General features: G+C 46.6%; 1 protein-coding gene across 3 annotated transcripts in view; it reads left to right on the forward strand.

Annotated features, from left to right (window-relative positions):
* The window catches only part of ZNF341 (zinc finger protein 341), a 43730-nt gene that overhangs the window by 19673 nt on the left and 2659 nt on the right, over positions 1-21398 (forward strand). For 2 of the 3 annotated variants that reach the window (XM_021688930.2, XM_044918551.1), the window contains 8 exons: positions 1558-1648; positions 3739-3932; positions 5394-5584; positions 9051-9259; positions 16067-16163; positions 17854-17986; positions 19479-19590; positions 19848-19918. In XM_021688930.2, the coding sequence (XP_021544605.1) occupies positions 1558-1648; positions 3739-3932; positions 5394-5584; positions 9051-9259; positions 16067-16163; positions 17854-17986; positions 19479-19590; positions 19848-19918 (1098 nt within the window). The remainder of the gene's footprint in view (positions 1-1557; positions 1649-3738; positions 3933-5393; positions 5585-9050; positions 9260-16066; positions 16164-17853; positions 17987-19478; positions 19591-19847; positions 19919-21398) is intronic. The other variant, XM_044918550.1, reaches the window with a different exon arrangement.

Here is a 21398-nt window from a genome sequence, read left to right on the forward strand (position 1 = left end):
CAGGGGCATCTTTCCTCAGCATTCTCCTGTCCATAAGGCTGCCTGGTTCTGGTCTTCCTTTTTATGATGGTCAGGATTAAGTGTAGTTGCATGTAGTGGAGTGACTTTAAAATGATCGAATTTTATTTTTCTCCTGTGCAAAACAAGGCCAGTGGCAGGCAATTTGGAAATTGTGTGCTTGTATGGTCATTTCTTCTGTCTTTCTGCTCTGCTACCCCTAGGGCATAGCTTCTGTTATCAGGGTGCCTCATCATCTAAGATGGCTGCTGGAGTTCCAGTCATCAATTTCATATTCCAGGCAGTAAAAAGGATAAAAGGGGCATCTCCCAGCTTCCAGAAGTTCTGCATGATGCTTTTACTTCCATCTCATTGATCACAATTTAGTCACATGACCCTATCTAGCTGCAAAGGAAGCTGGGAAATGTCTCTTTTATTTTTTAATTTTTAATTTTTTTAAAAGATTTTATTTATTTATTTGAGAGAGAGAATGAGAGAGAGAGAGAGCACATGAGGGGGGGGAGGGTCAGAGGGAGAAGCAGACTCCCTGCTTAGCAGGGAGCCCGATGCGGGACTAGATCCCGGGACTCGGTCCTGGGACTCCAGGATCATGACCTGAGCCGAAGGCAGTCGCTTAACCAACTGAACCACGCAGGCGCCCCTGGGAAATGTCTCTTTTAGCCAGAAACATTGATGTTCCCATTATTTGGGGGATTTGTGAGGAAAGAAGGGGGGCAGTGGATATCAGGCAGGCAGGCAGTGGTGTCTGTCACCCCTTCAGAGATGCTAGCGATGGGACGGGGCAGTGTTAGAAAGTGGTGGTGGAGGAGGAAGGCACAGAAATCAAGAATTTTTCAGGGGCTTTCCAGTCAACTACTTCCATCCCTCCTTCCTTCCTTCCACAGATATATGTTGAGCATCTGTGTGCCAGGCTCAGTGTCAGGTGCTGAGGATCCAGCATCGTGGTCCGTGATTTCTCCACCCTCTGTTGCAGTTAATGAGAGAGACATACAGGGAAAACAGGCTAACTGTTTATGGGTTGCTCCAGGAAGGAGGTTAACAGGGTACTATGATTGAGAATACTGGGGAGAGACTGGAAAATGATGCTACCTCTCTATCTAGGGATGAGAAGGAGGCAGCTTTGTGGCTATCTGAGGGACGAGCAAGAATAGCAGGTCCTGAAATAGGACCACACTTGAGGTCTTTCAAGGTTAGCAAGGAGTCCACTGCAGCTGGATGGAGAGAATGATGAGGTTGGCAGGAAGCAGAGGATGCATAGCCCTGTAGGCCGCAGCAGAGAGGTTGGATTTTTATCTGAGGGCAGAGGGGAGCCTTTCAGAGGTGGTTCTGCTCTTCCAGGCAGAGCATTGCCCGGGTTTTCCTCCTCCAGGCGCTGTGAGAGGCTCTGTGCTGCTTCCCCTGCCTGTGTGCAGGTGTAGACCTCCCCTGGCTTTCTGGCCCCACATCCAATGGGTAGAGTGGTAGGAGGCTGTTCTTGTTGCCTTCAGTTACACTCCCAGCCTCACCATTCCCAACCCCCCACCCCACCTTGTTTTTCAGCTGCAGGGAAGCCAAAGGCTCAGAAACTGAAGTGCTCATACTGTGACAAGTCATTCACCAAAAACTTCGACCTGCAGCAGCACATCCGAAGGTACCCAGGTGTGGTGGGGCCGGTGCTTCCTCGGCAGCCCTGGCTGGAGGGCCTTCCACAGTAGAAGCAAGGCTCCCTTCTCAGTCCCCTTGCCAGGGTGGTGACCAAGGCCCCATCCATCCTGTCATGGTTCTCAGACCTTCGGTCCAAGTCAGGTCGGTTTTCCCTCTTCTGTCTCAGGAGCAGTAGGAGGGATCTGTGAAAGTTGTGGGGCCTGCTCACTATGGTGGAGAAGGTCCGAGCCAGGCGGGGTCGGGGAAGAAATGTACTCGAACTGTAGGGCCTTTGCAGGAGTGAGGGGTGCCTCAGTCCTCACCTCTGCAGAAAGGTCTGACCTCGAGGGCTGCCATACCACGCTGTGGGAATATGACTACAAGTTCTGCTCACTCAGGACTAACCCTCCTGTCCTGTCCTGTCCCAAGGACATGCAGGGAGCCCCTCGGGGCCTCGGCTTTTCCATCTGTGAAGTGGGGGTGGGGAGTCTTGTTCCGTGTTTCTCACAGAAAGGGATACATTGGTACCTGAGATGGTTTTAGGTGGTTTGTGGTTATGGTGTCGAGAAGTTCTGAAAGATGTAGAAAATTACTCTCTTTTCAAATTCTTTCAGTCCTCGGCGAGTCAAAGGAGAAAACCTCGGTTTGGTGCTAGTCTGTGTTGAACACCTTTCACATACTTGCTCATCTTTTATAGCAAAGAGAGAGAGAAGGAGAGAGCACGTGGATGCATGCGTACGTGCACACCTCAGATTCCAATCATAACAGGCAACAGCTTCTCACTAGACCAGGGTTTCTCAACCTTGGCACTATTGACTTTTATTTTCTTATTTATTTATGTCTGTCTCTCTGTCTGTCTGTCTGTCTGTAAAGTAGGCTCCACACCCAGGGTGGAGCCTGGTGTGGGGCTTGAACTCAGGACCCTGAGATCAACACCTGAACAGGCCTGTACCTCTGAAACCAATAATACATTATATGTTAATTAATTGAATTTAAATTAAAAAAATTTTTAAGTTAAATTAAAAAAAAATACCTCACAAGTCTACACTAACGCTGCTCAATAGAACTTTCCGCAGTGATGGAAATGCCCAAATTGGCAGTGTCCAGTAGGGTAGCCACTGACCATATGCGGCTGCTGAACACTTGCAATGTGGCTAGTCTGACTAAGAAACTGAATTTTTTTTTTTTATTAACATAATATATTATTTGTTTCAGGGGTACAGGTCTGTGATTCATCAGTCTTACACAATTCACAGCACTCACCACAACACATACCCTCCCCAGTGTCCATCACCTAGCCACCCCATCCCTCCCACCCCCCACCACTCCAGCAACCCTCAGTTTGTTTCCTGAGATTAAGAGTCTCCCTGTCTGGTTTCGTCTTGTTTCATTTTTTCCTCTCTTCCCCTATGATCCTCTGCCTTGTTTCTCAAATTCCTTATATCAGTGAGATCATATGATAGATGTCTTTCTCTGACTGACTTATTTCGCTTAGCATAATACCTTCTAGTTCCATCCACGTCATTGCAAATGGCAGGAAACTGAATTTTTAATTTAATTTTAATGAATTTAAGTAGCCCTGTGTGTCTTGTGTCAACCTTATTGGATAATGCAGCTCTATAGATCTTAATGATATTTTATAAATTATTGCATTTTTGGTTACTTTGTATTTATGATAAGTGGTTTTCCATATAACAACAGGAAAGCTTAATTTTTAAATTATTTAAGAGCGGATTGATTTGAAGGGAAATATTAAATAATGGTACAAGTTCTGTGCTGCGACTGTGCCATTTCTCCTTCAGAGAATAAATCCCTGTTTGAGAGGGCTTAAACAATTAGGAAATGTTTTCTCTCACCGTATGGAGAAGGCCCACAGGGAAGGTCAGCTCCGGGGCTGGTTGATTCAGCAACTCAGTAATGTCACCGAGAGCTCAGGGTCTTTCTGCCTCTGGCCTGCCGGCTTGTCCTCATGGTGTCACCGTGATGGCCACCAGCATCCGCATGCTCTGTCTGGGCCTTCTTGGGGGTTGTGAGCTCCTGTGCTGAGGTCACGTCCCTGTTCCACATGAGGGTGCTGACAAGCTTTGTTTCCCATAGCCACACCGGTGAGAAGCCCTTCCAGTGCATTGCATGTGGCCGTGCCTTTGCCCAGAAATCTAATGTCAAGAAACACATGCAGACTCATAAGGTGTGGCCTCCGGGGCGTAGCGGTGGCACTGTCTCTCGCAACTCTGTGACTGTACAGGTCATGGCCCTCAACCCCAGCAGGCAGGAGGACGAGGAAAACACAGGTAGGTAGAAGTGGGGAATGCCATTGTTCCCATACCTGTCCTCTGAAGCTTCATGGGTTTTATTCCTAGCTGTGTGACCTTGGGCAGCCTCCTTGACCTCTCTGGGCTTCAGTCTACTTTATCTATAAAATGGGGCATAGCATGAAAGGAGGGATGACAAATGTACAGTATGCCTGGCCTTACTCTAATACTGTACCCATGGAAGACAACACTAATCAATCTTTTGCTGTGCCTGGATCCTGCCTCAGAATCTACTTCCGATATATTGCTCCAGGCAGTCACTATCAGTTAACTTGAAATTGAAACCTACTTGACTTCCATGGGCTTAAGTTTCCAAAGCCTTTTACACTTTGTAGAATTCCCATCCGAGCCATCGCTTGTCCCTGAGCTAGTGATCATGTCCCTGATATTGGTTTAATTCCTGTTCTGTATGGGGGTTGAGGAGTCACTAGGCCTGGAGCAATGCTGTTAACAAAAATGTAATATGACCAACATATACAATTTAAAAACTTCTAGTAGCTACATAAAAACAATACTTAAAAAAAGTGAAATTAATTTTAATCGTATGTTTTATTTAACCTAATAGCATCTTAGTATATAAGGAAATTATTAATGAAATATTTTATATTTTTTTATGCTAAGTTTTCAAAATCCAGGGTGTATTTATGTGTATAGCGTATCTGGATATGGACTAGCCACATTTCTAGTTCTCAGTCACCACATGTGGCTCGTGGCCACTGTATTGGACAGTGTAGGGCCAGAGCTAAGCCCTTCCTGTATAGTCCCCCGGGTGAGCAAAGCCCACCACATACCAGTGACCGAAGGGGGTGTTTTGCTGCATGAGCAGCCTGTGGCCACTTTTATTTGACCCTCCTACTGGAACTAGCCCTACAGTGTGTTTAGTCAGTCTCTGTGTGCCCTGTGCATTTTTTTGAGCTCCTTGGGGAAGAATGTTTCTTATTTTTTTTCAAAATTCCTACAGTGCCTAGCACCAGGGGTTCAACCATATAGCAGATATTTATGGAGGCCTCTGTAGAGATGAGGTCAGAGGCCCCTGTCCTCAGAAAGTGAGAGAAGGGCCCAGCTAAACAGATGTTGTAACTGGAATGGGGAGCTGGGGAGGTGTGATGAATACAGCCAGGAGCAGTGTTCCGGATTTTTAACAACCGTGGAGAGGCCTAGGGAAAGGCCAGTGAGGGGAGATTTGAGGCAATAGCTGTTTACCAGTCAGGACGTAAGTATTCAGGAGGTGAGCATCTGGAATGGCTATATCCGTGTGCAAAGCAGAATGTGAGTGCAGGGCCTTGAGTACAGTGTCCAACACCAAGCACGTGGTAGGTGGCTGGGTAGACCCAGCAACACACAGGAGGTGCTCTGTGGGTCCTTCCTGAATGTAATGGCCCTCTGTCCTGACTCTTCCTCTGCCCTTCTCAGTGACTTCTTCCCTGGTTTTCTCCACAGGGTTGGGTCAGTCCCTGTCAAGTGCCCCACAACCCCAGGCCTTGCCTGCCGCAGGTGAGGATGAAGGGGACAAGCTGGAGGCCAAGCAGGTCGTCTTCATTGATAGCTCCTATCTGTGCCAGTTCTGCCCCAGCAAGTTCAGCACCTACTTCCAGCTCAAGTCCCACATGACCCAGCATAAGAATGAGCAGGTAAGTGGGTGGTGGGCAGCGGGAGGCCACAACCACTCGAGTGTGAGCCTTGGCTGGTGCTGGGGCCTTGAACACTGTCTAGAAAGGGACAGGAGTGGGCCCCAGTTGCAGTGAGCTACCATCTAACCACCCGAGATAGGCCAAGCTTTCCCTCTCTAGGTGGGGCCAGCTTACTGGGCTATTATGGTGCTAAGCCAAGGGAGGAAACCCACCTCTTATGGGTCGTATAATATAGAAACTGGACATGAGAAAAATTCTCAATGCCCCAAGAAAATCTAACGTCTAAACACCTACCTATGGAGGATTGACCATAGTCTTTTTTTTTTTCCAATCAAGATATAATTTGCATCCCACAAAATTCACCCTTTTTAAAGTGTACACTTCAAGAACTCCTGGGTGGCTCAGTCAGTTAAGTGTCATTTTGGCTCATTTTGGCTTTCAGGTCATGATCTCAGGGTGGTGAGATTGAGTCCTGCAACTGGCTCACGCTGGGCTTGGAGCCTGCTTAGGTTTCTCTCTCGTAAATAAATAAATAAATAAATAAATAAATAAAATCTTTTTTAAAATTTCAGAAAAATCTAAAGAATATATAGGTTGAAGAATGCATTTATTAGATGCTGGACACCCTGCTAATTGCTTTACATTCAATATTTTATTTAATCTTCATAGCAACCTTAGGGATAGGCATTTTCAGTATATCTAAATGAAGAAACCAAGGCCCGGAGGGGTGAAGTGACCTATCCAGAGTCACACCACCAGTAACTGACTAGGTCAGGGCTCAAAGCCAAACCCCATGTCATTAACCACCTTGCAGTATGTCCTCCCCAGAATGCAGCAACAAAATCCAGCATATTTCGTAGAGTTTGTGTTTTTTTATTATAATTGGGATCTGTTCACACATATAATTTTGAATTGTACTTTTTTTTTCCTGATAGCTTATTTTTAAAACATTTTCTTTTGGAAGAATTGTAGATTCCCAAGAAGTTGCAAAGATAATAGGGAGAGATCCTTTATGCCCTTCAGTCAGTTTCTGTCAGTGATTACATCTTACCTATCTACAGCCTGATATCTACACCAGGAAACTGACATGGGTGTAAAGCTATGTATAGTTCTTTGCCATTTTACCACCTGTGTAGGTTTGTACTGCAATCACAGTATAGAACTATAACATCACCACGAAGATCTTCCTTGTTCCACCCCCCTCATTATTACACCTGTTCGCCTCTTCCCCAACATCCTCAGCCTCTGGAAACCACTAATCAGTTCTCTCTCTTTATAAGTTTGTCATTTTGAGAACATTGTATAAATGGAATCATCCGTATGGGGCCTTTTGAGATTGGGTTTTTTTAATAAGCATAAATTCTCCTGAGGTTTGTGCTTTCTATTTTTTTTTAAAGATTTTATTTATTTATTTGACAGAGACACAGTGAGAGAGGGAACACAAGCAGGGGGAGTGGGAGAGGGAGAAGCAGGCTTCCCTCTGAGCAGGGAGCCCGATGTGGGGCTCGATCCCAGGACCCCGGGATCATGACCTGAGCTGAAGGCAGACGCTTAACGACTGAGCCACCCAGGCGCCCCTGTGCTTTCTATTTTTTAACCTAATTTTATATTCTGAGAATTTTCTCATGTCACTGTTTAAATAAAAAACATAATTTTTAAGCTTCATTTAAAAAAATCCCATTGTTTTAACATATAGGATATGAACTGTGTTTTGCTATTGTAAGCAAAACCATGGTGAGCATCATTATAATCAAATCTTCATCCAGATCTCTGACTTTCCCTTACCCTAGATTCCCAGCAGGGGGGTTGATGGAATTAAGTTAGGATACCCTTGGGGAAAATCACAGAAAACTTTGACTCCAGCTGCTTAAACAATTAAGAGGTTTGTCATTGCACATAATAAGAAAACCCAAGATTGGGCAGCTCAAGGCCTGAGAGAGTTGACTCAACCCAATATCAAGGACCCTGTGTCCTTCTAGCTCTTGTCTCTGCCACCTCAGGATATGACATTGTTCGATACTGATGGCTTACCTGTGGTCTTGGGACGGTAGTCACTCTTTCTAGGCAGTAGTCCAGTAGTCCAGACACAGCAAAAACACGCTTTCTTCTCTGTGTCTCTTTCCTAGAAGCCCTCTGTAGATCTCTCATTAGTCAGAGCCAGTAGATACGCTCTATCACTTAGGAATTCATTATTACTCTGCAAATAATAGACAACTAGCTTACTAGTTAGGGTTTTATTTCCCTAATGTCACAAGAAGTCCATAAGTAAGCAATGTTGGGCTTGTATAGCAGGTCAGATATGTCATCCTAGACTCAGGCTTCTGGTTTGCGGCCCTGCCTCCTTAGCATGTGACTTCCATCCTCAAGATTGCATAATAGTTGCTGTATCTCCAGCCATCACATCTGTATTCCAGTCAGGACAAATGAGAAAAGCAGAGGGGATTTCTCCTAGGATGTTTTAGCCTTTGTGTTCTGGAAGTAATACCTTCCCTAAAGACTACTGCGTGCATATCAGTGACAAGAAAGGAGCCACATGGCTGACACAAGGGAGCCAGGGAGATCAAGTGTTTTAACTGGGTATGTTGCCACCCTGAACAAATCAGGGTTCACTTTGTTAGGAAGAAGGAGCAAGTGGAATTGTACAGGCAATCAGGATTATGCTTGTCAAAGTATAATTTTCAAAATTTAAAAATCTAATTCTCATACAAATAACATAGTGAACATGAGCCAGAATTTTACATAACTCATGAATAAGGAACTAGAAGGATGACAAAGCCGGTGCAAAAGAGGATCTAAGATGCTAGTATTTATACTTACATATAATTATGTCAGTGAAAGAAAGGAACATTGAAATAAGATTGTTCGGGTAGATACCCGTGACCTTTGAGGGTATCTTTTCCACCTGACGAAAATCATTTATATTGGCTCTGTTTTCCGCAAGTTAATATTTAACTCTAGAGTCTGGATCCTAATCAATAGTAAATAATCAAAACAAGGCCCATCCCCCAGAGAGTGGGATGACCCTAGGCAGGCTCGTTAGATAGCACTTCTCAAAGTGAGGTCCCCAGAGCAGCAGCTTCGGCTTCCGTCACCTGGGCACTTGTTAGGAGTACACCTACTGTGTTCCAAGCTCTGACTTATGGACATTGATCCTGCCACGCCTGCTGAATCAGATGCTCTGGGAGTGGTGCCCAGCAATCTGTCACTGCAGTGGATGCTCAAGTCGGAGGGCCACTACTCAAGTACAGCACTGGAAGGACATGATGTCATCTTTTCCTTGTATTTCCCAGCTTGGGGTAATTTTCCTAAATATACCCAGGTCACCCAGCACCTGAGGGAAAGGTAATGGGGCCTTGTGACTGGCTGAGAAGAGAGGGCTGTCTCATCAAAATAAAACAGAGCTCCAGGAGCAGGGGAGCAGGGGAACAGTCTGCCTCCCCTCACCTGGTCTGTGGCTTCCCTCAAGGTTTACAAGTGTGTGGTGAAAAGCTGTGCGCAGACGTTCCCAAAGCTCGACACATTTCTGGAGCACATCAAGAGCCACCAGGAGGAGTTGAGCTATCGCTGCCATCTCTGTGGCAAGGACTTCCCCTCGCTCTATGACCTGGGCGTGCACCAGTACTCCCACAGCCTCCTGCCGCAGCAAAGCCCCAAGAAGGACAGCGCTGTCTACAAGTATGTGCCCTCTCCCTGCCCCCTCCCCCTCCCTGCTGGGACCCCAGGGCTCGGCAGCCTTGCTCGTTCTGATTGCTAAGGACCTGGGGGAGAAGGTGCTGGCCCTCCTTATATCATTCTTCAGTTTGGTAGACATTTATCCTAAAAAATAATCTGAAAAAAAAAAAGGGAAACCAATATTTTTTCATTCATAGTGGAAAACAGATTTTTTTTTCCTAAACTAAAAATACTATGAAAATATAATTTTGTCTGATGATCTACAAAATTTAGGTTACAGTCAGAATGGTATACCGATTCTTAGAATGAAAACAGAATGAACAAGCACATACTGGAAAGCAAAAATCATAAAAATAAGATTCATTTGTTTTATAATCTATAAAATTCAGGTTAAAGTTGAAGCTATAGGCTGATCCTTAGAATGAACAAGGAATGAACCAAGTGTAGATTTTCTTTGGGGTAGTTTTTCCGCCAATCCTTTACAGTGCTTTAGTCTTCCATTGTAGTCATAGAGAGCATCCCTTTGGCAGAAATGAAAAAAGGCTCCCTCAGTTTTGTCACAGGCTTTTAATCCTTGAGTCTTCAAATCGTTCTCATTGAGCTATCAGTCCCATGACCAATCCTCATTGAGTTTCTCTTACTTGGTTGTTTCCTGGTCCCCCTTCCATACCCTTCTTAGTCGATGGGTTATCTGCAGGTGCCCAGTATCACTTTCATAACTGTGAAATCCCACATTTTTGCCCTGCAGCCATTTTGCTGTGCATTCACCCAAAGTCATCTGGAGCAGCCGCCTCACAAAGGCTAGCATATAGTGCGTGGGGATAGGTATTAGTGATAAGCAAGGAAGGGTATTTGTCAGGGGACTGCTCCCAGTTCTTAGTATTTTCGTGTTGGAATGGTTTTGTTTTTTGTTTTTTTTTTTAAGATTTTTTTATTTATTTGCAAGAGAGAGAATGAGACACAGAGAGCATGAGAGGGAGGAGGGTCAGAGGGAGAAGCAGACTCCCTGCTGAGCAGGGAGCCTGATGTGGGACTCGATCCCGGAACTTCAGGATCATGACCTGAGCCGAAGGCAGTCGCTTAACCAACTGAGCCACCCAGGCGCCCATGTTGGAATGGTTTTGCTTCTCTGTACAAACTTGTGTCGGTAGGGATTTCTCCAATAACCTCTGTTAATGAGGCGTAATTCCTGGGTGACGCTTCTGGGCTTCAGAGATAAGTAACAACAGACCCTGAGTTTAGAATGCACAGGCTTCTTAGGGAGACAAGTGTGTAAATACGCTTACACGTACTGTGATAAAATGCTAATGTATACGTAGATAAAAGGTATACGAGTACCACAGTGGGACGTAGGGCAGGGAAGTTGTCCCTGAAGCAGTGATATCTGAACTGGGTTTTGAAGGATGAATAGGAGTTGGCCAAGTAGGTAGGGTAGAGTGCATTCCTAGCAGAAGGAACAGCAAGCGTAGAGATATAAAATGAAATAGCGAGTGGTTTAGAATGATCACTGTGTAGAGTGGAAGTGGGAGAGGATGTTTAGATGTGGCCTAGAGGAGAAAGTAGGTCCAGAGTAAGGGTAAGAAGGGCCTGTAGAAATCACAAAAGCTTTGAGAAATTGGCAGGGGGACTGGGACTTAAATGGGTGTAGGGCAGCTTGTCCTGGAGCAGGTTGGGAAGTGGAGCCAGAGAGGCAGGAAAACCAGGCAAAACTTTGGCCAGTCAAGGGGTGGAAATTTCTGGTTAGTGATGGATAATTCCCATTTGTAGTCAGGGGGCATTTTCTTTTGCTTTTGCCTTATGGATTTGTGGATTATTTGTGAGTTCCTGAGACTATGTGGCTTTCTGGAGTGAGATGCCAAGTAAAAGGAAGGGAGCACCTACTATGTGCCAAGCTCTGACTTAGGGACATTGATCCCTGCAATCCTGGGAGGTAGGTAGTTGTATTAGTCAGCTCCAGCTATAACAAAATGCCACAGACACATGATCTCTTTTTATTTATTTATTTATTTATTTTTAAAGATTTTATTTATTTATTTGACAGAGACAGCGAGAGAGGGAACACAAGCAGGGGGAATGGGAGAGGAGAAGCAGGCTCCCCGCGGAGCAGGGAGCCCGATGCGGGGCTCGATCCCAGGACCCTGGGATCATGACCTGAGCCGAAGGCAGACGCCTAATGACTGAGCCACCCAGGCGCCCCATGATCTCTTTTTATAAGGGCACTTTGTCATCATGAGGACCCCACCCTCATGATTTCATCTAAACCTAATCATACACACACAGACCCCCACCAAAGGTCCCATCTGTAAATCTGTAAATACCATCACATTGAGGGTCAGTGCTTCAACATACGAAGTTTGGAGGGACACGGTTCAGTCCATGACACTGACGTTCTCCCCATTTTGAAGATGAGGACACTGAGGCTCAGAGAGGAGAAGTGCCCTCATCAGTAACAGTGTCAGCACAGAGCTGAGATTCAAATTCTTGTCTGGAACCTTGGAAGCCTCACAGCTCTGGTCTTGGAATTTGTAGGCTAGGGGTTGAGCCCAATGCTGATGGCCCTGTGTCTACAGTCAATCTCTTCTCCTAGGTTCTCGTATGAGGGTTACAGTGCCAGTAACCCTTTGTAGCCATTGGATCTCCTGGCCCAAAGGTAAGACCCGAGGAGGCAGGCCACCATCTGGATGACCCAAGGGTGGAATGCTATCTTGAGTAATGATAAGGAGCCACCTGCCTGTGCTCAAATCCCAGCTTGACTACAAGCCCAGGAGATGACCTTGGCAAGGTATTTGGCCACTCTGGGCCTCAGTGTCCACATCTTTGAAATGGGGATAACTATAGTGCCTACCATATTGGATTACTTATGAGGATCAGGTAAGACAACTATGAGGCTCTTGAACATGATACCTGGAACATCGTAGGTGCTCAATAAATGTTATTGCTGCAATTATTATTTGTACAATTTAGATATAGGTTTGGCTGCATGCAATAGAGGCTCCAAATAATAGTGGCATAAATGAGTGAGAATTTATTTCTCTTTCACAGTAATGTTTGAGCAGGTATAGGGCCTTCATCCTATTTTCAGGCGTCCAGGCCCCATTGGTCTATCTGCGCTGCTCCCTTTGGACCACATTGCCTTGGCCTGTCTATGCTGCCTCCCCAAACCCCAAACCCTTCAAGTGAATTTTATGCATGCCACTCTATATATGCTATATATTTACTTTTTCCTTTTAAAAATAAGATTTATTGATTTTTTCCTGATTACAAAAGTTCCTAAGTTCAATGCAGAGAAAAAAATATATATATATATTTTTTAAAGATTTTATTTATTTATTTGAGAGAGAGAGAATGAGAGAAAGCACATGAGAGGGGGGAGGGTCAGAGGGAGAAGCAGACTCCCTGCCGAGCAGGGAGCCCGATGCGGGACTCGATCCCGGGACTCCAGGATCATGACCTGAGCCGAAGGCAGTCGCCTAACCAACTGAGCCACCCAGGCGCCCGAGAAAAAAATATTTTTTAAAGATTTTATTTGATAGAGCGAGTGAGAGAGAGCACGACTGGTGATGGGTGCAGAGGGAGAGGGAGGAACAGACTCCCAGCTGAGCAGGGAGCCCAATGCGGGGCTCGATCCCAGGACCCTGGGATCATGACCTGAGCCAAAGGCAGACACTTAACCGACTGAGCCACCCCGGCGGCAACCCCGAGAAAAAAATTTTTTTAAATCGCACAAAAACCAAAACCCTGCAAACAAAAAATAATCCCTATTAACCTCTTGGTACATGTTATTTGGTCTGTGTCCGTAATAAGCATGTTTATAGATATAACTACCACAGGCTACATCCCAAACACAGTTACTGACTTTGGTGAAAATTCATCGCGCCATCTTCATGTCCCACAACTTCCAACAAACTGACTGAAACTTAATGGGATCACTCTGTACACGTGGTGTGCATTATCACTTGCAACTGTAATATGGACATCTTTGCGTCTCAGTACAAACAGACCTGCCCCAGCCTTTTCAGTGGCTGCTTACCATTCCATTGTACATGCCACATTTATGTAACTGGTCCTTGATTGCAGGATAGTCAGGTTATTTCCAGTTTCTCATCATTACATACAACACTACAGAGAACAACTTTGGACATACATCTTTGCTCACTTATAAATAAGTTCCTAGAAGTGATTTTGCAGGTCAGAGATCAATGCGGGAGGGGCATCTGGCTGGCTCAGTCGGAAAAGCGTGCAACTCTTGATCTCAGGGTTGTGAGTTCGAGCCCCACATTGGGTGTAGAGATTACTAAAAAAAAAAAAAAAGCAATAATAAACATTTTAAATCAAGAGGGCTTTTAAAAAGATTGATTACCTACTTCAAAAAATAATTATGTGGGGCGCCTGGGTGGCTCAGTCGTTAAGCATCTGCCTTCGGCTCAGGTTATGATCCCAGGGTCCTGGGATCGAGTCCCACATTGGGCTCCCTGCTCAGCGGGAAGCCTGCTTCTCCCTCTCCCACTCCCCCTGCTTGTGTTCCTGCTCTCGCTGTCTCTCTCTCTCTCTGTCAAATAAATAAATAAAATCTTTAAAAAAAAATAATTATGTGTATACAGTACAATATTTAATTATTAAAAAAGGGCATGAGTGAAAAGGAATTCCCCACCTACTCCGAGCCCCTTCCCCATACCTCAGTCACTTTCAGGAACTTATTTTGATGTAATTTCAGACTTCCAGAAAAAATATAAGAGTAGTACAAAGGATTCCCATATATATCCTTCACCTAGATTTTCCAAATGTTAACTTTTCACCACATTGGCTTTATTATATTCTGAGCTATTTGAGGATAATTTGCTGATGTGATGCTCTTTCACCCTTTGTCTTTAGTGTATAGTTTCTGGAAATAAGGACAACCTCTTACAGAAGCACTGTGTAGTTATCAAAATCAGAAAGTTAAATCAATACAGTTCTGTTTCCTAATCTGCAGACCTTATCAGAAATTTCCAGTTGTTTCAATAACATCCTTTATAGACAAAGTAAATGTTTTTTCTGGCCTGGGATCCAAGCCAGGATCACAGGTTACTTTAGATTGTGTCTCTTTATTCCCTTTAAGCTGGAACAGCTGCTCATTCGGTCTTTGTCTTTCATGACCATGGTGTTTTTGAAGAGTATAGGCCGGTTATTTTGTAGAATGTCCTCAATTTGGGTTTGTGTGATTTGACCTCAGGTTAGATGCGGGATTGGCATGCTTGGCAGGAAATATCACAAAGTAACGCTCTGTCCTCAGCACGTCATATTGGCAGGCACATGACATTGGTTTGCCCCCATGCTGAGGATTACCTTGGGTGACAGGGTGAAATTTCTGGCAGGAAGTTTTAATTTTAATGGTTCTGGCTAAGCTACCTCCCACAGAAGTCAGTGTCTCCTCACTGCTGAAGCCTGTGGAGTCCTTGCCCTCTCCTACCTCACCAGCTTGCAAGGTCTCTGTCCCCCCGCTAGCTCCACTCCCATCTGACCTGCTCTTTCTTTCTTGTCATCTGGAGGCATTTAGCCTGTGGTTTTCAGAGTGTGGTCTGAGGGGGTTCTGCTGGGCCTACCACAGGTGCAGGCTGCCTGTGCGTTTCCCCTGGTGGCCGTGGTGTACAGATGTCAGGGCCCATGTTTCTATTTTTGGCTTGAATTCCCACCTACCTGTGGCATTCCTCACTGGAACCTCATCATAAATGGGCCCATTTGCTAGCAAATGTTTTTATGGTCGGGAGACTGGAGGGATCTTTTCTTCAGAGTGGCTTGTGACCTGAAGCTACTGTTTGAAGGCTTGTCAGCCAGTGATGTTAAGAGTGGAGACCCGGTTTATAATGCTTTGTGATTTATGAGCTGTTTGGCACACTTGTGTCCTTTGACTCTTGTGACAATCTTAAGAATGAACAAGGGGCATGTCTATTTGGGATTCCTACCCCATTTTGTGGATGAGGAAACTGAGGGTCAGAAACAAGAAGGTGCCAGGCCTGGATGCTTGCCTGTCTGATTCTTTCACATAACAGATTGTCACTGGTGCTCAAATCAGGTTATGAACAGGACAGATATTGTCCCTGCCTCCAGAGCCCAATTGCTGGTGAAAGAGACAGATCAAATCAAGTAAGCAAATACATAAATAATAATTATAGATAGTAAGTGCTAAGAAGAAAACAAAACTGGGTGATGTGGTAGGGAGTGCCCAGGGGTGGGCCATAGGGGACAACTTGAGACAGGGTGCTCAAGGAAGACATCTCACCTCATTTGAGGTGAGACCTGAAGGATAAGAAGGTGCTGCCCAAGGGAATACTTGAGGAAGAGTGTTCCAGGTAGCAGGAACAGCAGGTACAAAGGCCCTGAGATAGGAGAGTTTGGTGTGTTCAAGGTATATTAAGGAGGCCAAGGTGGCTGGAGTAGAGCGGGGTGGGCCGTGGAGAAAGATGAAGTCTGAGAGGTAGGAGTGGTCAAGCCACTAGAGCCTTGTAGGCCAAGGTGGGGGCTTTTAAGCAAGGATGTGACATGGTCTGATTTTCTTTTCTTTCTTTCTTTTTTTTTTTTTATCAAAGACTCCCTCTGGGGCACCGGGCTGGCTCAGTTAGTAGAGCATGTGACTTTTGATCTCAGGGTCATGAGTTCAAGCTCCACATTGGGTGTGGAGCCTACTTTAAAAAAAAATTTTTTTTTTAAAGGAAAAGAATGAATTAAACATAGAATTTTGCCTCGCAGTGTTGGCCCTGGGGGAGGAGAATGGCTGGGCCAGTCCAGCCTCCTCACACTGCTCAGTCACCCCTCCTGCTCCTTCCCATATAGGTGTGTCAAATGTGTCAACAAATACTCTACCCCCGAGGCCCTGGAGCACCACCTGCAGACTGCCACTCACAACTTTCCCTGCCCTCACTGCCAGAAGGTGGGTACCTCTGCCCTTTCCCGGCTGGGGCAACCATAGGGGGTGAGAGATGGTATAGCAAACACCTCACACTCTCCTGGGCTTGTCTCCATAGACGACACTTCACCTTTGAAGAGTAAGAGCCCTGCCATCTGAGCCACTAGGTAGCACACGTGTCCATCCTGCGGCTGCTGCTGGGCCAGGCCAGGCCAGGCTGCGCCGATATGGGGTGAGGCCTCTCCTGGGCCCAGGCCCAGCATCTGAACAGTGGCCTCCAGCTTCCTGACCTGCTATTATCCTTCTTGTTATGGGTTCTTCTTTTCAATGAATCTGAAAGCCATCGCTAAAGCCTGTCCTTCAATATCATCAGATATCCAGGCCATGTTCTAATTTCTAATTGTCTCAGAAACATCATAATTTTTGTCAGGTTTATTTGTTTGAATCAGGTCCACACACTCCAGTTGGTTTATACAACCAAAGTTTCTGTTCATCAACAGGTTCCCACCAGTGCTCCTTTTTCTTTTTTTCCCTTTTAATTTATTTGTTGAAGAAACTGGGCCATTGGTCCGGTGGAGTTTCCTGAATTCTGGATTTTGCTGATTGCATCCCCTTGGTGTGATTAACTGGTTTTTTATTCTACTCATTTTCTCACAGCCTTACATGGCAGATTTTCCAGGACAGCCCTGGTTTCACTTCAGCCTCATGGTAGATGTTTCTAATTATGTAGATAGCCTAATTCGGGGCTTTGGAATTTGTGTTCCAAATAAAAGGTATCATGAATTGAACAAGAACCATGTGCCAGATGCTGTTCGCAGCATTTTATCTGAATTGAGTCATTTAATTCTAGGAAGCATACCTTTACTGTTCCCATTTTACAGATGGGGAAACTGAGGTGCAGCAAGGTCACCCAGCTAGGACATGGTGGGGCTACTAAGTAGTTGGGTCTGTAACCCTAACTACTTCTCTGTAACAAATGAATGAAAAAATGAATGAATGCTTTTCTTAAGGCCAGAGAGGAAGGAGATTTCGGCTTCCATGTTTCCTGGCTCTTTGTTATCTTTTCATTCAGTTCTTCAGTTCTGTATTCATTTTGTCATTCATTCTTTTGCATGTAAGTCCTTGGACCCAGGCCCTGTGCTGGTGAATGAAAGCTCCTCTGCCCTTGTAGAGATCTCATATAAGCAACAGGTTATATAATTCGGTGGGTTAGATGGTGACTTTAAAAACGTAGATGAATAGGGGCACCTGGCCGGCTCAGGTGGTAGAGCATGTGACTCTTGATCTCGGCGTCGTGAGTTCGAACCCCACGTTGGGGGTAGAGTTTACTTAAAAAAATAATAAATAAACAAAACGTATATGAACATTCAAGGGCAGAGTTTGTGTTGCCTTGTTTGGCATTAGAGAGTCAGAGAGGGCCTCACAGAAGCAGGGACACCTGAGCTGGGTCTTGACGGCCAAGTGGGAATTTGTCAGGCTAAGAGAGAAAGGCCTTCTGGGTAGAAAAAGCAGCCTGGCAGGAGCTCGGAGCATGCGTTATGGGTGAGTCGTGGGAGCTGTGAGGTTCTAAGGGCGGAGCCTGATGCTGGGCCCTGATCCCTGGTGGGCAGAAAGGAAATTGTTTCTGCAAGTGTGGGAAATGAGGGGCCCCTTAAGCTCAGGGGGTGGTGAGGGCTAGTGAGTCAGGCCTAAGCCAGCTCCTCTCTTCTGCCAGGTGTTTCCTTGCGAGCGCTACCTGCGGCGTCATCTGCCCACGCACGGCAGTGGTAGCAGGTTCAAGTGCCAGGTGTGCAAGAAGTTCTTCCGGCGGGAGCACTACCTCAAACTGCATGCTCACATCCACTCGGGTGAGTATACAAGGTATACAACCACCTATGGCTAGGGCTGTTTTGGAATATGAGGATTGTGTTTTTTCTAACAAAAGGGGGACTGTCTTAAGCCGTTCTACAGTTTTCTTTCCCCACGAGCAGTATGACCAGGAGCGTCTTTCCAGATCAAGAAACACAGATGGACCCTAATCTTTTTAATGACTGCAGAGCATTCCATTGTAAGGACCAGAATTTCCTTAATCACTGGGTTGGCATTTTTCAAAAGTACTTTATTCATTCCAGAGGGAGAACAGGGAGGAAATAATGGCAGGAAATAAAAAACAACCCAATAACAGCCCTTTTTCACAGGGCAGGTTGTGACCCCTGACCCCTGGCCCCTGTCAGGTGGGAGCTGCTCTTCTCCGGCTCCTGGTCCCCACCAGGCTCTGCTGCAGTCAATGTGGGGCGACTCAGGTGGACTCTGTGTCACACTGCTGGGCTGGCATCTTAGCTCACTAGGTGCAGACCATGACCTTCAGTTTTCTCATCTAGTACTTACCTCGTAGTTTGTGGTAACAATTCCATTAGATGAGGTGTAATTCCCCTCTCCCCTGTGGTGGATCCCATTTCAGTAAATGCCACAACCATTCACCCGTCACTCAGCCCTGCCTTAGATTCGTCCTTGACTCCCTTCCCCTCACACCTCACAGTCAATCCACTGGCAAAGGCTGCTGATTCCGCTTTCCTAACATGATCTGTACTTGGCCACTTCCTGCGCCTCCACCCCCGCCCCCACCCCTTCGGTCTGTTCTCTGCATGCAGCTAGAGGGAGCCCATGACACTCTTTTTTTTTTTTTTAAAGATTTTATTTATTTATTTGACAGAGAGAGACCCAGTGAGAGAGGGAACACAAGCAGGGGAGTGGGAGAGGGAGAAGCAGGCTTCCCGCGGAGCAGGGAGCCCAATGCGGGGCTCGATCCCAGGACCCTGGGATCACGACCCAAGCTGAAGGCAGACGCTTAAGGACTGAGCCACCCAGGCACCCGTGAAACTCTTAAGTCAGATCTCTCCCTGCTCCACTCAGCACCTCTGGTGGCTTCTCATCTTGCTCCGAGTAAAAACCTAGGCCTTCCAGGCCCTTCCTGTTGGGCCCGGCTGTCTCGCTGACCTCCCCTTCTGCCTCATTCTCCCATCCCCACTCTGTTCCAGCCACACTGGCCTCCCCACTGCTCTTCAGACATACCACACACTCCCCACTTTTCCTTTTTCCTGGTACCTCACTCCACTTTCCATCATGGCTCTTTCCCCAACCACCTCAGGTCTCCCCTCTTGCCTCATCAGAAAGGCCTTTCCTGACTGCCCTATCTGAAATAGCCCCCTCTTCTTGGAAAAATAAATTGAGGAATGGGAGAGGCTGTTTTCTCCCAGGCCACTTCCCTAGAGGGGCTGCTATCCTCTAGTGTACCCCATATTCAGACTCCATCTCATGGGACTCTCGGTCCCTGTCCCCCATCTGTGTCTCCTCCTACAGGTGAGAAGCCCTACAAATGCTCTGTGTGCGAGTCTGCGTTCAACCGTAAAGACAAACTGAAGAGACATATGTTGATCCATGAGCCATTCAAGAAATATAAATGCCCCTTCTCGTGAGTAGAGACTGGCATGAGTGGGAGGGGCAGATTTACCCAGCAGTGGGACAGAAAATTGTCAGGGCTGAGGTTCTGAAGGCCCTCTCTCCTTTTATCCTGTTGTGGGCCTTGCCTGCCTGCCTCACTCCCCACCCTGCTTCCTTGCCTGGCCTTTGGGATAGACAGGGAGTCCCTCATGCCCAGGACTAGCACAGAGACCAGCAAGAGAGTCCAAGTCTGGTGAGCTCCCCCTTACCAGTGGTTTTGGGTTCTAGGACACACACGGGCTGCAGTAAAGAATTCAACCGGCCAGACAAGCTGAAGGCTCATATCCTCTCCCACTCTGGTAAGTGACTGCTGGACCTACCAGGAGGGTCTGAATCCCTGGGCCAGGCCACCTAGAAAGAGCAGACACATCCCATGAGGCTTGTTATCACTGCCTGGTATATTCCAGCCAACAGACTTTTGCTCATGTGAGCCATGAGCCAGGTCTGCATTAGGGTCCTCACGGTCCTACAGAGGTGAGTCAGATACAGTCCCTCAGGCTGAGGGGGAAGCCGACCTGAGAGGAGATAGCTGTAAATCAGAGAGGTGCCCAGTGTGATAGAGATGTGGATCAGGCATGGAGGGAAATCAGATTCCAGCTGGGTCCAGGACACGGCCAGGAAGGTCCCTTGGTACCCTCAGCAGAGCAGGGCAGCTGGTGCATGGAGCAAGGGTCTCCACTCCACTCCTCAGTTTCCCAGGGGCTCTATGGCGCTTCTCTGTCCCCAGAGCAGCTTGGCTGGCTTTCCACATACCATTTGGTCTAGAACCCAGTTTCTTGGAACTCTTGATATTTTGCAGTAGCTGATGCTTTGTCATGGGGGCCGCCCTGTGCATTGTAGGATGTTTTACAATATCTCTGGCCTCTACCCTCTAGATGTCAGTGGCATCTTCCCCACAGTTAGGACACAACCACCAATGTCTCCAGAGGACAAGCCAAAAGTCTCCTGGAGGGTGAAATTGCCCCTGGTTAAAAACCACGGGTTTACAGAAAGGATTCAGTGGCTAAAGGAAGTTTGAAAACTGGGAGAGTAGAGAGTTGAGGACTTGAAGACAGAGGGCCTGAGTTTGATTCTTAGCACTACCACTGTCCTGCTGCGTTGCCTCATGCAAGTCACTGCCCCTCTCTGAGCCTTCATCCCAGGGAGGGTGAGGGGAGCATGGCTCAGGCTGAGTATGGGCTGGAGTTGACTTCATGGTAGACACGGAGGCACCAGTGAGTGACTATTGAGAACCTATCACATGTCAGACTCTGGGGGTGACATGGGGGAATCAGATGGGCAGAGCCCATCCTGCCTTCCTGGGGAAGCTTAGCATTTAGTGGCAGAGACTGAAAATGAACAGCAAACAAGTAAGTATATTACTGCGAGGTATGCAGAGTACAAAGACAGGAATAAACAGAGTGATGGGACAGAGAAAAATATGAGGCAGGTATCAAGGGGGGCCTCCTAGAGGAGGTAACATGAGACCTGTCCTGAGGGATAAGAAGAGCCAGGAAATAGCTTCCAGGAGGGAGCAAGTGCAAAGCCTTGAGGCAGGGAAGAGACTGGGGTGTGTTTAAGACAAAGAAAGGTGAGTGGGAGGCTGGGGCTCATAGAGCAAGTGAGGGGAAGGAGGGAATGGGGCTGAGAAGTGAAGGGGGTGGTCAGACTGCACAGGGCTTTGCAGGAAACTTGGGGAATCGCTGGGGGGTTCAGAGCAGAGAATGTCAGGATCCTCCTGTGTATTTCATGAAGCCATCTCTAGCTGCCCTGTAGGGATGGTCTGAGGGGGCAAGGGTG

The sequence above is a fragment of the Neomonachus schauinslandi genome, chromosome 10 (genome assembly GCF_002201575.2).
Source record: "Neomonachus schauinslandi chromosome 10, ASM220157v2, whole genome shotgun sequence".
Taxonomy (NCBI): Eukaryota; Metazoa; Chordata; class Mammalia; order Carnivora; family Phocidae; genus Neomonachus; species Neomonachus schauinslandi.